The sequence below is a fragment of the Bacillus rossius genome, chromosome 7 (assembly GCF_032445375.1).
Source record: "Bacillus rossius redtenbacheri isolate Brsri chromosome 7, Brsri_v3, whole genome shotgun sequence".
NCBI classification, from domain to species: domain Eukaryota; kingdom Metazoa; phylum Arthropoda; class Insecta; order Phasmatodea; family Bacillidae; genus Bacillus; species Bacillus rossius.
Genome location: NC_086335.1, coordinates 63615954 through 63632428, shown reverse-complemented (window position 1 = coordinate 63632428; position 16475 = coordinate 63615954). Strand labels below are relative to the sequence as shown.

The 16475-nt window shown below is 36.2% G+C and overlaps 1 protein-coding gene across 1 annotated transcript; it reads right to left on the bottom strand.

The window, feature by feature from the left end:
• Positions 1-10945: 10945 nt before the first annotated feature.
• LOC134534605 (zinc finger protein 880-like) lies at positions 10946-14019 on the bottom strand. Its single transcript, XM_063373087.1, has 3 exons — positions 14001-14019; positions 12012-12179; positions 10946-11166 (listed from the first exon to the last, which is right to left on the bottom strand). Exons 1-3 carry the CDS (start codon positions 14017-14019, stop codon positions 10946-10948), a joined length of 408 nt encoding a protein of 135 aa, XP_063229157.1.
• Positions 14020-16475: the final 2456 nt, after the last annotated feature.

The window sequence follows — 16475 nt, the reverse complement described above, 5'->3', positions numbered from 1 at the left end:
CTCTCCCTTTGAAATGCATTGTTGCCAACCACATACAGGCTGTTGTTGCTTAGAAGTATGGAGATTGATTTGGCTTCTGCAGATGATCCGTTACTTTTACCACACACTACATGAGTGCCGGCTGGAAACCCCACTGCTGAATGAAATGACTTGAAAATTTGATAGAAAAAAATGTAAATAAAGTCAGTTTTTTTATTAAAGAGTAGAGTGAAATTACAGTTTTACAACACCGGTTTAGTGCAGATAATTTGTTCATAAGAACAGGTATTCAAATGCAGTCGAATATCCTCGGTAGAGACTTTCACAAACAACTAGGTCGTACGGACAGATTTTGGAGATCCGTGCTCTGTGTACGAAACACTGTCGACAGCAGCTAGAGGCAGAGACAGCCTCGCGACACGACCAGCGGGACCGCTGATAGCACCTTGGAGAAGGGGTGGACCCACGAGAACACTGGTGTTTGCAGCCTGCCCTTTACACAACTCTTCAGCTTCTCTTAGTGCAGTATAAATTCATGATGCCAATTCGGTTCGGACCGGAGCCTATGCAGGTGAATGGAAATTCAGGGTTTGCCGGAGAAGTCGCGGGAAAATCGTCACACAACGAACTTGCAGAAAATGTCCATTGAACTAAACCCTTTTGTAACATAAATACAGCTTACAAAAACATTATCCAGCATGAAAAACACGTGTAACTTACTGCAAAAGTAAGTCATTAGAGTCTGCTGCAGTAGTATGTTCTGAAAGGTATGTATTTGCATTTTAGCTCACATTTATCATCATGCAAGACTTCCTCATTATTTTTTTTTTCCCCAGTTAAAAATGTTTCTCAAAATCGGTCTGGGTGATTGGAGGCTCAACTGCAACTTATGTTTTTAACCCACAGTGTACTGCATGAATTTATAAATTGTCATGTCTGAGGAGCTGAAAGTACAGGCTAGAAAACCCCAGAAGAAAATAGATAGGTGATAATAAATTATAATGTAATTTGCTGAGCTACATTGCATGAGAATCCTTGACTGAGACAGATTTCTGATAATCTACACTTGTTGGTGAGCTGTATCAGACACGCTAGTGCCCCACCATGGCTTAACTGCAGCAGGAACAGGGTAGAATGAAGATACCAACGTTAACTGAATTCCATACTCCATACATATACATATATATGCCCATACAAACTTTGTTTTATTTTTACTCAAAAAAATACACACCAGCATTCTTTCTGCACAATTTGAGCAGTATTATAGATACAACTTTTGTTAAGGAAAAACATCATACAATACAGCATAAGAACGTCATAAATGTTAATATCAATCATAACTAAGTATGTACCTTACTGATGTACATTAATACTAAAACTTCTACCTGGATGTCACTATTACAACATAAGAACATAGATTGTTAAAGTGGCATAAAATAAATTTAAGACTACATTAACCAGGATTTACTCAAGACCGCTTTTCTCGCTACACAAACTATTACGCATGTGAGTATTAAGACTAAATTTGTGTTTGAACTTCTTGTAGCAGACACTGCAAGAGAATTTTGGTTCCTGGCCACATTCAAGTCGCAAGTGTCGACTGAGCGTAAAGGAATGGCTGTACACTTTGGAACATTGGGGGCAAGAGAAACCTTTCCCGTCTCTCTGAGTGTTCTGCGTCGGGATGTTGGCAAAACTTTCGTAGTCCATTCCCATTAGATTCAAGTACCCTCGACCTGCAAAGAACAAAACGTTGCAAGTTAGTAAAGGACGAGAGCTATTCTAAAACGCACACATCCTGACTGCAAATGGAAACAAATGTGAGTCTTGTTGAGTCTGTCAGACAGAATTCAATAAAAACAATTTTGTAGACATTGCATTGGTTAAACAGCAGTCACAAAATTTAATTAAATTATCAAGTGCTGGTCTTTTTTATGCTAAAATGCTGTTTATATGATGCTTTAATTGTAGGCAGTTGTTGAAAATGAGAAACTGCAGGCAGCAATATTATCATCACTACATAGTGTAAAACAAAGTCGCTTCCCGCTGTCTGTCTGTCCGTCCCTATGCATGCTTAGATCTTTCAAACTACACAACAGATTTTGATGCGTTTTTTTTTTAATAGATAGAGTGATTCAAGGGGAAGGTTTAAATGTATAATACATGCATAATATAGTAGAGAAACACTGATAATTTTAGAGGTTTCAAATGTGTTGTTGTAAATAAACACATTTTTTTGTGCTTACATTGCAAACGCTGGCTGAACCCTAAGAGATAGATCAAAATAATGTGCTACAGTATTGTACATCTTAAAAAGGTCTACAAAAAAGTCTGCGATGGTATATGTCTATCTCTTAGGGATAACCTGCAATAACCATTTTTTATCCTTTACTTTTTACGAGAAGTAATGGCTTATTTACGAAGCCATGTTAAGCAATACAGCATTAATCCTTATCCAATTAAGTACTACTTTAAATACATTGTGCATTTAATATAGATCAATATGGCTCTTTACAACATGTAATTTAAATGAATATTTTCAATGATATTACAGATTTAAAATGCTGGGACCAGTGGCGTAGCGTGGGTGGGGCGGAGGGGGCGGCCCGCCCCGGGCGGCAGCCCGCGGGGGCGGGTCGCCGGTGAAGCGGGTTGAGATCTCATCTATGATTCATTCATTACATGTGTCAGACACACTATAATGTTCCATTTTTATCTAAAATTTTGCGCACCAACTATTTTTTAATATTTATTTAAAAGAAAAACTGCGAAATCACTGACAGAGCTCTTTATAACGTTTGTTTGTTTACATACGAACGGCAACATCGCATCACGCCGCGCCGCCCGGCGCGCGCGAGCCGAGTTGAGCGGCACTCCTTATTATGTTAATTACTCATACAAAATCTTTTGTTTCACGCGTCGGCTCGTGTCGATGCCTCTCTTTCGCACTCATTGAATTTAGTATGGGGGGCGGCAAAATGGGTCTCCCGCCCCAGGCGCCGAGACGGCACGCTACGCCACTGGCTGGGACATAGCCGGGGGGCCGGCGGCGCGTGCCTATATTGCAATGACCATTAATAAATCGCAGGGTCAAACTTTCAACGTTGCAGGCTTAGATTTGACATGGCCAATTATATGTCGCTCTTTCAAGAGTAACCTCTAAAGAAAACATGTTTGTATTGTCTAATGACAAAAAAGCTGTGAACGTTTTATATAAATACATTCTGTAGTATATTTAGTAATAGCATTGCACCCGTGCAAAGTCGAGGTGGGTCGCTAGTTGATGATAATCTTCCTGTTAAGTACTGAAAGTGCATCACATTAACTATGGAACTCACTCATTTACATACAAACTGAATTTGTATTGCTGTAGGAATACAAATAAGCACAGAATAGAACAAGTAAGGTGTTGTGTAAGTCATGCCAATCAGAAGTGACTTCATTCTAAAAGTCTCTGAAATCTAGCAGTCACTTAATTGTTAATTGATGGTAAGTATTAAATGGATACACATCTTGCCGTTAATTCAGAATAGAAAGTATGAACATGGTCTACAAACAAACATAATTATTTTTGCCATAAATGTCTTTTTAATAGTTAACACACTTGAACTTATGCCAATATGTTATCAAGCATTTGGTTCATAACCACTAATCAGCAACTGTCTACAATGATGGTTTAGGGCACATAGTGAGTGCTTGTCAGATTTAAGACAATACAAGAGCCATGAGTATAAATATAAATCAAATAAATAAAAAAATAGTGTTGTGGTTTTAAAAAAAAGTGTTCATATCTTTTTAACATCTTTATAGCATATCACTTTATTTTTCTGACTCACCCCAAACACATACTCAAGTAGAAATAATGAACATTTGCACAACTTGTATCCTTTAGCATTTTGTACATGTCACAACAAACAAAGACATTTAATTAAGAATTCTTTTGAAAGGCAATAAAAAAAAAGTTTCCAGAATATTGATAAAGTTGGATCTAAGAAATATTGGTTTTCATTTTAGTTTCATGACATGAAACACAAATGAATGATGTTTGACATAAAAAAAAAACACAGTGTTTTTTATAGAGTATTGATACCCAGCAAATTTAAAAAAAATATTTATTTATTTTTATTTTTTTCCATGCCCACCAACAGTCCAGGGACCTTTAGCAGTGGGCACGACAAATACAGACACCTCTATGATATCTAGAGCAGTTTTCTAATTGTGTGGTTTTCCCTGAAGCTCTGCACACTGTGTGTATGTCCAGCTAGGCAGGGGCCTTGAGGAACTGATTCACACTCACGCTAGGTGTAGGGTTGTACATGTTAAACTTCAATGCAAGCAATTTAGTCAGTTTTTATAATATTACTTAAAAAAAATAAAAGCACTTGATAGTGGATTTTGGAAGCACAAGTATCACTACATGAACAACATTTCAATTCTGAATTATTTTTTATTTTCAAAGTTAAGCTATGAATGTGTCTCAGATAGGTACTAGGCAATATATTCTACCAGTTTGAAAATCATTGACCGGAGCATTTTTGTGATTAAAGTCTTCTTATAATTGAGAGGTATTACATTCGAGGTTGTCTTATATTTGAGGTTATCCTGTAAAACTAAAAGGATATGATACTAAATATGCTTAAAAACTGATAGTTTGAAACTGAAACCATTGCTGAACATCAGCAAAACCCAACGAACAACTACTGGAGGCGGTTGAAGCAGGCGGAGTTTCGGATGTGGGAGAGCAGTTTGAAGCGGTGCTTGAACATGCGGTTGCAGTTGGAGCAGGCGTGCTGTGGTTCCTTGCCACACTCGATGCGCAGGTGGCGCCGTAGCGAGTGGTACAGGTGGTACACCTTGCCGCAGTTCTGGCAGCAGTACAGCTGCGTTCCCCCCGCGTCGCCTGTGCACCAGAGAACAGACGTGTCAGCGGTTATCAGCACCCCTCGCTCTTTCAGGGCACTTACTACATGGTCCCTAACTGTTTAGTGATTATTAGATGCAACAGTTGGCTGTATACCACAGGATGTTTCTTAGTCAAACAAACTTTGGAAGACAATTATTTGCAGGAAAACTTTGTGGAAATAGTAATTTCCAGTCCAGCACTTGTACGTCTCCTTGCAATAAGGTAAAAAAAAGTTAAAAGAAATTTCCTTAGGTAAAATTAATTACATATTTTGGAACGTTTGTAAAAAAAAATTACATTGTAAAATGATAAATTAATCTGTCAGAAATATTCTGTATATTAAGGTAAATAAATTATTATTGTGCATAGTCAATAATATGAAACGAGAAAAATGTAGCATTTTAAGTTTACCACAGAAATAATTCCTTACAGAATTTTTAACAGTCCAGAAAATCTTGAATTCAAGGTATTTTATGTTTGGAAAAGTTTTACATTTGTAAGCTCATAATCAATTTCTTATATTTAAAGTCATAATAATGTAATAGGATACATTTAATTAAATCATTTTCGTAATTATTGGTAAACCTACCTTTACATGGAGCAATCTAATCAAAATGGATAAGCACCTTCATAATAATAACCTTTGTAATTGTTTGCAGATTTTCACTCTGTTTACAATTAGTAATTTGACAATAACATAAAAGGGTAAGACAGGTGTCGATTAGCTACGTAATTGACCATCTCCACATTTTTACTAAAAGATAGTGCCACAAAACCCTCAGAAGCCCAAGGATGCCTGTAAGGACATGAGCAACTCATCCTTTCACCAAAGACTGCAACGGCGATTCTTTAAGGTTCCTGAAACTATCCAGAAGGTCAACAGAAATAGCCGAGGTCCTTTACAATGCACTTAAGGATCCTTTAGGAAAGGGTCCCTCGAGGATGTATTCAAAAACAGCCAGTGTATCATGGCAGATGGCAGATGGCTCATTAAGAGGTTATAGAATCCTGTGTCAGATTTTAAATTTTATATACTGCTGTTAGTCCCTCCTCTTCCTTGTCTCTTCATACATAACTACACAGTCACCGCACCCTCCAACAGCCTGAGTGAATCATAGACAAGACACATATGCAACATAACTGCTTTGTTCCCAGTTAATTTTGACGTTATGTGGAATGTCATTTGATAGTAAATTGATATGTTTTGAATATGAAACTTTTTACTTTTAAAAATGATGACAACCAACTGCAAAATAGTGTGTTGTAATTGTGAAAATAATTTAAATTGTTTTTATCAAACACTTTTACTTTAAATAAACAGAGAAATTTGCTAACACAATCTTGCAATCATTAAAAACCAATTTTCATTCCTTTAGATAAAAAAAAATTGTGATGTAGGCTTGAAGTTTCCACATATCCAACGAAAGGCATAAAAAATATACAAATCAGTTTATTTTTAGTGTAATATCACCATTGTGACAACTCATAAAGAGATCCATCATGTATTTAAAATAAGAAATTATCACAAGAATATTATTGTGAGCATTTTATTGACGTCGGCCAGGGCTATGCCCTCCCTAAGCCCGATGTGTGTTCGCCCCACTTCAGGCCTCCTCCCACCCCTCCTATCATCCCGGCAATTCAAACCCCCAACAAGAGGTGAAAGCCAATGCCACGTACCCCTAATTACTATTATCTAAATAGTTGGATTTTTGTTTTATTTGCCTAACCCTCTTACTGCAAATGTCTTTACCTTTAGAATGATTGATGGAGCAGCACTGTGCTCACTAATTTCGGAACGCACCTCCCACGAGGGGACTAGCTTCTAATTTAAAATATAATCAAGTAAATATTTTACTAATATGATTTCATAATAATTAATTTCTAATTTATTATTAATCTGTGGGAGTGATTTTCTATGTTACTTACGGCATTAACTTATAAACGACCAAACGGTAACAGCCGCTTCCTGGTGCCTCGACTCTTCTGGTCCATGCCCATGGAGGAACGCCATCCACGCACCTCATCGACTGCAACGTTTGTATTAATTTGATCTTGTAACATCCGTCTACCGCAAGCTTTCTTTTAACCTTTTTCATCTTCCTCGAGTCCTACTCCAGATGACAGACTGCGTAACGTAATTATTTAAGTTCCCCGTGAACTCACTTATTTACATATGAACTGGATTTGTGATTACTGTGGGGAAAAAAAAAAAACAAACACAGAATAGAACAAGTAAGGTGTTGTGTAAGTCATGCCAATCAAAAGTGACTTAATTCTAAAAGTCTCTGAATTCTGGCAGTCACTTAATTTTTAGTTGACAATAGTATTAAATGGATACAAATCTTGCTGTTAATTTAGAATAGAAAGTATGAACATGGTCTGCAAACAAACACAATTATTTTTGCCATAAATGCCTTGTTATAGTAAACACACTTGAACTAATGCCGGTATGTTATCAGGCAGTTGGTTCATAACCTCTAATCAGCAACTGTCTACAATGTTGGTTTAGGGCACATAGTGAGTACTACTTGTTAGATTTAAGACAATACAAGAGCCAAGAGTATAAGTATTTTTCACACACAGTAAAAGGTAAAAATTAAATAAAAATTAGTGTTGTGGGTTTAAAAAAAAAGTGCTCATATTTTTCTAACAGCTTTATTGCATATCACCTTATTTTTTCTGAACTACCCCAAAACACATAATCAAATAGAAATAACTTGTATCCCTTAGCATTTTGCAAATGTTAAAACAATCTCTCCTGCAACATTAAAAAGCATGCCCTTTACAGCAGTTTTGTCACGAATGAAATGTTGCAGTAGAAAGCGTGGAAAATATCACGCTAAAAACAATGTTTGGACCCAGTTGCATCACAAACACCTGTTGAGATAGATACGCGATGATTGTGTATGGTGCAAGTTCACGGACATTTTCAATATTATGACGAGAGATGGAGGGAGAATGGCCACACAAACACAAACAGCCCCTTCCCCCCCTCTTTTCTATCACTCTCTGGCTGGTTTGGCTGGTTTATTTTTAAGTTTTACCCTCTTGCCGGGCGCCAACTCAGCCGCCCGACAGGCGGCAGACTTAATGGCACAGTTCATGAAGATTTATATGCACAGCTGAGATATTTTAATTAAACAAAATCGGTATAAAATGTGTGATCGATACGTGGATAAATATGGCACTATGGCATGGTTGTTGAAAAACGTATTGTTTCAGGGAACAAATAATCTAGAGTGAAGACATTTTGAGTATAGAGAAAAATTAGTAAATGCTAACATTCTTGATTAATAAAGACTTTACGTGTGGAAGAACAGGGAAAGGTCCTTAATCGAGCATTCTACGGTGAGGACACTCTGTACTCCCGCACAAATCAAGCCGCTTGCATTTAGATTTTTTCAGGATGATTCTGGCATTTGGCCTTGGCTGCCAGGTTGGGTCACTGCTCTGTAGACTTCTGCGAATACTAGTTTTTCATTCTTATCAAGTATCACAATATTCACGAATATCAAATATTTTTGTAATCAAATTTTAAAATACAGTTAAATTTTTTTTCCTAACTGTAAAGGAGTCCAAGAAAAATTAATCCAAAATACAGTAAAAAAAAAATTACATGGAAACCATTACAAAGAGGTGTGAAATAAAGGAAATTTAAAAAAAAAAAAAAACCCTGGTAATGCATTTGCTTAATCCAGTAAATTTTAAGTTTGAAATTAGTTTTTTTTTTGTTGATCTGGTTACACACAAAATAGAAAAATATTAAGAATTTTAATTATAATGATTCATTATTAGTTCAATATAAAATAATGAATGAATAATTTTGCAGTACAAATCTAAATCTCTCAATAAATCATCTTACATCTTTTTTTCCCCCTTCAATAATATTTTTTTTGTGAATGTGTCCGACATGGTGTAGGCCTATCTATTGGTAAATAAAAATTTGAAAAAATACACCATTTGAAATGTTGAATAGAATATGAAATTATTTATGAATATTGAATCTTTTTCAAGTACTTGCAGATTCAACTGTGCAGCTGGTTATAGTTTGCTGAGAGTTTATACTTAATATCTGTTTTTAAGTACAGTATTTTCTGTTATTTTTTTAGCAGGTTACATTTCAAATTTCATGGGTACATTTAGGTAATTAATTTTTGAAGATCAATGCTCTTCTGGACTTTTTATTTTCATAAAGCAGCTTAATACTACTTGTTTTAAGTACCAATGTATTGTATATTAATTTTTCATTTATTCTCGTTAAAACCATATTGATGTTTGATAATTGGGCAAAATTGCTAATCTGACATGACTGTGGTTCCTGATTGAAAGCCTTTCACTGTACTTGTAATTTGCAGCCAGCAATTCCTTTGTTCGTCTGCTGACTTGAACAGGGCGAGGCGCAACATTGTTCGCTGCACTTCGATCTCTCTCCAGTTCAGTGCTGGTCACAACTGCACTGTTCCTATCCCTAGAAGACTGTATCCACTCCAAATATTTAATTGTGACAATTCTCCAATGCCACGTACTCGTCTGTCGTAGTCGATTCCATTTCATATATATTTCCCACAGAAAGAAAACTGATTGGTGCTTGAAATAATTACAGCAACTTATTAAATTATTCTAATTGGTATAAAAAAGGAAAATAAAATATGTACAAAATAGATAACTATCTAAATGTGATCAAAAACACTATCAATGTTGTACCTGTTCTGGATCATAGGGGAACAAATTTTCATTCGCAGGTGCCTAAAATGGTTTTACATTTCAGAACAACTTTCAAAGTGGTTGAGCGATAGGTAATAAAAATTTTTAATGGCTTTTAAGTACAAATTTATTCAGAACATACTTTTAATCACATAAGCTATAGAAGCACTGTTTTAAATATTTGACCACTTGAATTGACTCCTTAGGTTGGAGTGATGATGGGGGAAGCAGCCAACACATTACATGAAATATAGTTTGCTACCAGTTGAATGTAATGCACATGAATGGCATGCAGTGATCACTGTAGTTTATAGTCAGAAGTGTGTGTCTATGTTAGTGAGGCGGGATGATAAGTGCGATGCTTGCTGGTGCTTCTAAGTGCAAGGTTCTGAACTGGCGTGCAGTCTTCTTGTCGTCTACATAGAACACTAAGAAATTTTTACCGGTAAACAAAACATTATATGGCAGAGAAATTAAAATAAAGGTTTAATATAAGACCCTTTGGTGCTTTCAAAAATCTTTGCCAGGCATTTCATGTTTCAAAAATATTCTCAATTGATGAGTTTTAGCCCTTTTCACGCCTCTAAAAATTACAGTTTGAAAACCAAATCCGCTCTCAGTGCATTCTTAAATGCTTTTTGTGAACAGACACCTCTATGATATCTAGAGCAGTTTTCTAATTGTGTGGTTTTCCCTGAAGCTCTGCACACTGTGTGTATGTCCAGCTAGGCAGGGGCCTTGAGGAACTGATTCACACTCACGCTAGGTGTAGGGTTGTACATGTTAAACTTCAATGCAAGCAATTTAGTCAGTTTTTATAATATTACTTAAAAAAAAAAAAGCACTTGGTAGATTTTGTAAGCACAAATGTCACTCACTACATGAACAAAATCCTAATTCTGAGTTTTTTTTAAAATTCAAAGTTAATCAATCAATGTGTCTCAGATACCAGGCATTATATTCTTACCACCTTGAAAATCATCTACCATCATTGTGAAAACATTTACCGCTGTCTAACACTGGTGGTCGTCTTCAAAATGGAGATGTTTTGTGATCATAGTCTTCTTATAATCGAGATGTATTACATTCAAAGTCATCATATTTGAGGTTAACCTGTACAACTAAATGGATATGATACTAAATATTTTTAATAAATGAAACTGATAATTTAAAAATTACTCTTCTCACTTATATAAGAATATAACTGACCCATAGAATTAACATTAATTAGAAACTGAAATATTAATTTTACTCAAAAATGTTCCATTTTTGTCATTCATTGAAAAACAGTCCTTATGAAAAAAAAAAATTGTTCTAAATGTTTCAACACTGAATATCGCACAACCCAACGAACAACTACTGGAGGCGGTTGAAGCAGGCGGAGTTGCGGATGTGGGAGAGAAGGTTGAAGCGGTGCTTGAACATGCGGTTGCAGTTGGAGCAGGCGTGCTGTGGTTCCTTGCCACACTCGATGCGCAGGTGGCGCCGTAGCGAGTGGTACAGGTGGTACACCTTGCCGCAGTTCTGGCAGCAGTACAGCTGCTTTCCCCCCGCGTCGCCCTGCTCCGGCCCGTCGCCTGCGCACCAGAGAACAGACGTGTCAGCGGTTATCAGCACCCCTCGCTCCGTCAGGGCACTTGCTGCATGATCCCTAACTGTTTACTGTTGGCTGTTCCTGCTTCTGGAATATACCACAGGATGTTTCTTAGTCAAACAAACTTTGGAAGACAATTATTTGCAGGAAAAATTTGTAATTTCCTGTCCAGAACTTGCATGTCTCCTTGCACGAAGGTAAAAAAAAAATAGTTCAAGAAATTTCCTTAGGTAAAATTATTTCCATATAATGAAATGTTTGTAAACAATTACAATGTAAATAATAAATTAAACACTCAGAAATATTATGTATGTTAAGGTAAATATTTTATTACTGTGCATAGTCAATATAATGAAATGAGAAGTTGTAGTATTTTAAGTCTTCCATAGAAATATTACAATACAGAATGTCTCACAGTCCATAAAATCTTAAATTCAAGGTATTTCATACTTGAGAAAGTTTTACATTCGTCAGCTCACAATCAAGTTCTTATACTTAAAAGTCATAAATATGTATTCGGATACATTTACTTACTATTGGTTAATCTACCTTTGCATGGAGCAATCTAATCAAAATGGATAAGCACCTTCAATAAACATGTTTTCGAAAATAAACCATTTTACTGAGTGAACATCAATCATTTTCTCCATATGTTTTTATTTCATAGTTGAAGAAGAGTTTAGTCAATTTTAAACTGCATACATTATGTGAATGTAGAAATTGCTGTTAAAGTTTAATTCAAACACAGCGTGTGTGGAAATGTTTTTGTTTTGCTCCACACTAGTCTTGTGCCGACGGAAGGGGAGAGGCGGTGCTAGCGAGTCTTGCTGTGCACTTGGAGGTGGTTCAGCATGTGGTGCTTGTGCTTGAAGCGGCGACCGCAGGCCGGGCAGCGGTACTGGGGCTCGCGACCACACTCCAGCCGCATGTGGCGCCGCAGCGAGATGAGCCAGCGGTACCTTTTGCCGCAGCTGGGGCACTCGTACACCTCCGCACCTGCGCATCCACACCTTCGTGAGTGCAACATCGAGCATTCCCCAGCAGAACCATCAGAACAGTGAGGAGGCGTCCTTTACCGACGCAGCCTCAACAAAGGGATCCTTTAATTTAGAGGCTGCATTCAGTGAGACATCACACAGGCCGTGAAAGGACATTTTGATCCTTCTAACAAAACCTAGTGTATCAATAAAAAAAAACATTATACATAGTCATTTATTAGTAGGGACCGGAAAAATTCGCGGGTTCAATGACCTGTAGGATGAACTCCATAGTTCTACGTACACTCAGTCAAATGTCACCCACTCATTGGTTGCTGTCTTGTGAGACGTCCCAACGTAGCAGCCTGAATTCGATACAGCTTTGGTTGGGCGTTTCTCATTAGCTCAGAGTCATCCAAGTGAGTTGTGAGCCAATAGCAGAGGCAGCACTGAGGTATAACTATTTGTATTTTAGCCTATCGCGAAATGAACTCGCAAATTTTTCCAGTCTCTATTTATTAGTGTTTACAAAATTTTCACTCAGTTTTCAATAAATCATTAGACAATAACAGATAAACATAAAAAGGTAAGACAGCTGCTGGTTAGCTACGTAATTGACCATCTCCACATTTCTACTAAAAGATAGTGCCACAAAACCCTCAGAAGCACAAGGATGCATGAAAGGACACCAGCAACTCATCCTTTCACCAAAGACTGCGACTGCGATTCTGTAAGGTTCCTGCAACTATCCAGAAGGTCGACAGAAATAGCTGACACCATTTACAATGCACTTCTTAAGGATACTTTAGGAAAGGGTCCCACCAGGATGTATTCAAAAACAGCCAGTGTCATGACGGATGGCAGTAGGCTCATTGTGAGGTTATAGACTCCTGGGTCACTTTGTATGTCAGAGTTTGAACACAGTAACTATTTTATAAATTATCACTAAAGCATTCAAATATGTTCTGCATATAATTACTACCCAACATTCAATAAGATTTGCAAAGGCCCCCTCCCCTTAACTTAATGTACAACCCAAAAAAAAATTTAAGTTCTGAAAAAGTTACCATGGCCAAAGGTTTACAATTAATTCATTTAACCAGAGACTTGTAAGTTTCTTCCTACTACTAAGGCAGCAAAATAATCTCTCTTGTAACTCAACCTAACGCCCGTGCTCGGAGCATTTCAACTACAATAAAAGCTTCTATATCTTTAATTTGGTTTTTAAATACACAAATAATATTCATCTTGTCATGGTATCAATACATAAAATAAAATAAAACCTTAGGTAATGAAATAATTTAAACTGCTGAATGAATTTGTCATATGAGAAATTAGTTTTTACAATGAGTATTATAATGACTAAACCATGAATGGGAAAAGTTAGCATGTGGAGTAAAAAACATGTCAGCACCGTATTGCACTTGCTTAGCAAGAACAAATGTTGATAAAATAAGAAAGGATAATTACAACTCCTTGTTGGAACAATTTTAATAGCCAGCATTACAAGAACTTACATATTACAATTAAAACTCATTGCAACAGAAAAACATCACAATAACTTCACTGAATCACAAACATTGCCTTTTGGCTACAATGACATGAACTCAACCATGCAGTGTTGTGACATGCTATCAAGGTGCCCTTTACGCTTACAAGGAGAGGTCTTGGGTGCAACCTAAACAAAAGTTTTGTTCTGAAGTTGGCACACTGTGTTTTGCAAAATAAGTAACAATAATGCACACATTGAGGTCCGTCTACAATTGCAATGTCCTAAACTGTGTCCGATGGACACTGATCACTGATTGGCCGACGGCGTGGTGTGGGCAATGGTCCGAACCTCCCTGGTCCGAATACATTGGTCAATTTCTACTTTTTGTCCCAATCTGTGTCCATTGGTAGCATAGAAGAATGAACACTCTTGATATTTGCTGTTTCCGCCTCTCGTTTCAAAAGGTAAACAGAAAATAACGGATATTTATTAGAGTTTACTTTTACATTACAGAATAAATAAACATTATTGACCTCCCACAAATTTCACAAGTTAACTAAACATTCAAAACTTAGCTGCGTACACATTTACAAAGCAGGAAAATAGTAAACAAAAACAATCAAAGAACAATTATTTTGGTGCTCCATATTTGCTGCTCTCTGGTGACATCTTTATAAATCAGTAGAATCGCACATTGCAATCGTAGACTGGGCTTTTTCCCGTGTGACAACGTGATGTCATTCACGTTAGGATAAGGACACGGACCACCCACAAGTTCGGACCATTGTAGATGGGCCTTTGTCTAGGGATGGCTTGGCCGGACATATTCACATGCTTAATAATGTAGATCATCAGTTGATTTTGCACAAACAAGGATGATGAACGAATAAGCTAGCATAGAATTTAATTTGTAGACATGAACAAAGATGCTTTGGTTTTTGTACTAACTACTTGAACTGGTTTTCTAGCTATCTCAATAATAGATATTTCTTTGTATCTGTCAATAACCATAAATCCTCTTTACACCATGCTAGTTCTGGAGTACCACAAGGTGCCACTCTCTCACCTCTCCTCTTCAATATATTTATAAATGACATTACCATGGTCCTTAATTACTCAACTGGTGTACTCTTTGCTGACGATCTGAAAATCTCTAAAATAATATCGACAGTCAATGATTGCGCTCTTCTATAAAGGGACATTAATGAAATCAATAACTGGTGTCTTCTAAACTTGGTCAATCTTAACGATAGTAAAACTAAGGTAATATCCTTTACTAGGAAATATAACCCTATAGTTTATAATTACATTCTGAATAGTAACCCAATCTCAAAAACTTTCATTATAAAAGACCTTGGTGTCTTTCTAGATTCAAAATTATTTTTTCATAAACAAATCAACTACTTAAACTCCATTTCAAAAAGAACATTTGCTATTATAAAATATATCACTCATTATGCTACCAATTCTGATTCAATTATTTCTCTTTACTTGGCATTAATTCGATCTAAATTAGAATACTGTTCAACTATCTGGAATGACATTGGGTCGACTGATATTGAGAAACTAGAAAATTTACAAAACAAATTGTCTCAACTAATAATTCATAGAGGTTTTCCGCATCCCAAACTTATTCCTCTAGCAGACCGTAGAGCCCATTTGGACTATCTTTTTGTACATAACATTTATAACTATAAAATTAAATGTAGCTATATTCTTGAGAACACCGGATTGAGAATCCCCCAATTCAATTCTCGCCTCTTTTCTAGTTTATGTACTATTTATAACAAGAATGATCTTATTTATAGACTCGTTAAAAACTATAATAGACACAACACCAAGTCAAATTAATTGTGTACAGAGCTATGTTAAAGTATTTAATGTAATTTATATCCTCATACTAATTATAGTCAGTATTTTTTCTCTTTCACGTTTACATTATTGTACTCTATTAAATTTTATGTCTTGCTGCTTACTATCTTACCACTTTGTACTAATTATTATTTTAAGTATTATATTTGTATTTGTCCTTGTGTTGTCTGTGTGTATGGATGTCTTGTCCTTTGTTTCTTGTTTCTTTATGTATTTGTGTATATTTTGTATATGTCGTGCCCACCACTAAAGTCCCTGGACTGTTGGTGCGCATGTAACAAAAAATTTAAATAAATTTAAATAAATAAATATCTACTGTTGGCTGCATTCCTCTCACATTCAATACTTAAAGGACATCCTTGCTAACATTTACATACATAGTTCACAACATTCAGTAAAGTTCTTCATAATAAGACCATTGATATAAATAATAAATAATTACCACTCACAAACACACGATACATAGTTATAAAAATTAAAGATTCAATATACTGTTGGTGGAATAATACCAATTACTTTAAGAAGTGAGGATAGATTACCTATGCCCTTTGTTGGACCAAGTGCGTAAAAGTTTGCGGCATTACACAATAATAGCAGCAATATTTTTTTACGTCCTTGACTAGTTAAATATATTGATTGAAATATCAAAAGTAGCTGCTCTAAGATAAGATTGTGGGTGAAAAAAGAAATAACTAGTGGGGAGGGGAAGAAGGGGTGAGACGAACATTCATCATGAAATGAGGCTGTAAAGTTCACAATGAACTGTAATAAAGACATTGTGATGTTTGCTTGAAAGACACGTACATAAGAATGGAAGTGGAGATGCTTGAAGTGCAACAATATTTTATAACTTAAACAGTACCTATATTAAGGTGCACACCTAGTCAGGGGTGTATCTGTGCTAGTGGGGCCGGATGATACGTGCGACGCTCGCTGATGCTTCTAGCACTG

Bases quoted from the DNA above. Each gene is read 5' to 3' on its own strand.
- LOC134534605 (XM_063373087.1), bottom strand. The intron at 11,167-12,011 runs GCAAGACTCGCT...TCTGGTGCGCAG, and splicing joins GAACCACCTCCAAGTGCACA to GCGACGGGCCGGAGCAGGGC.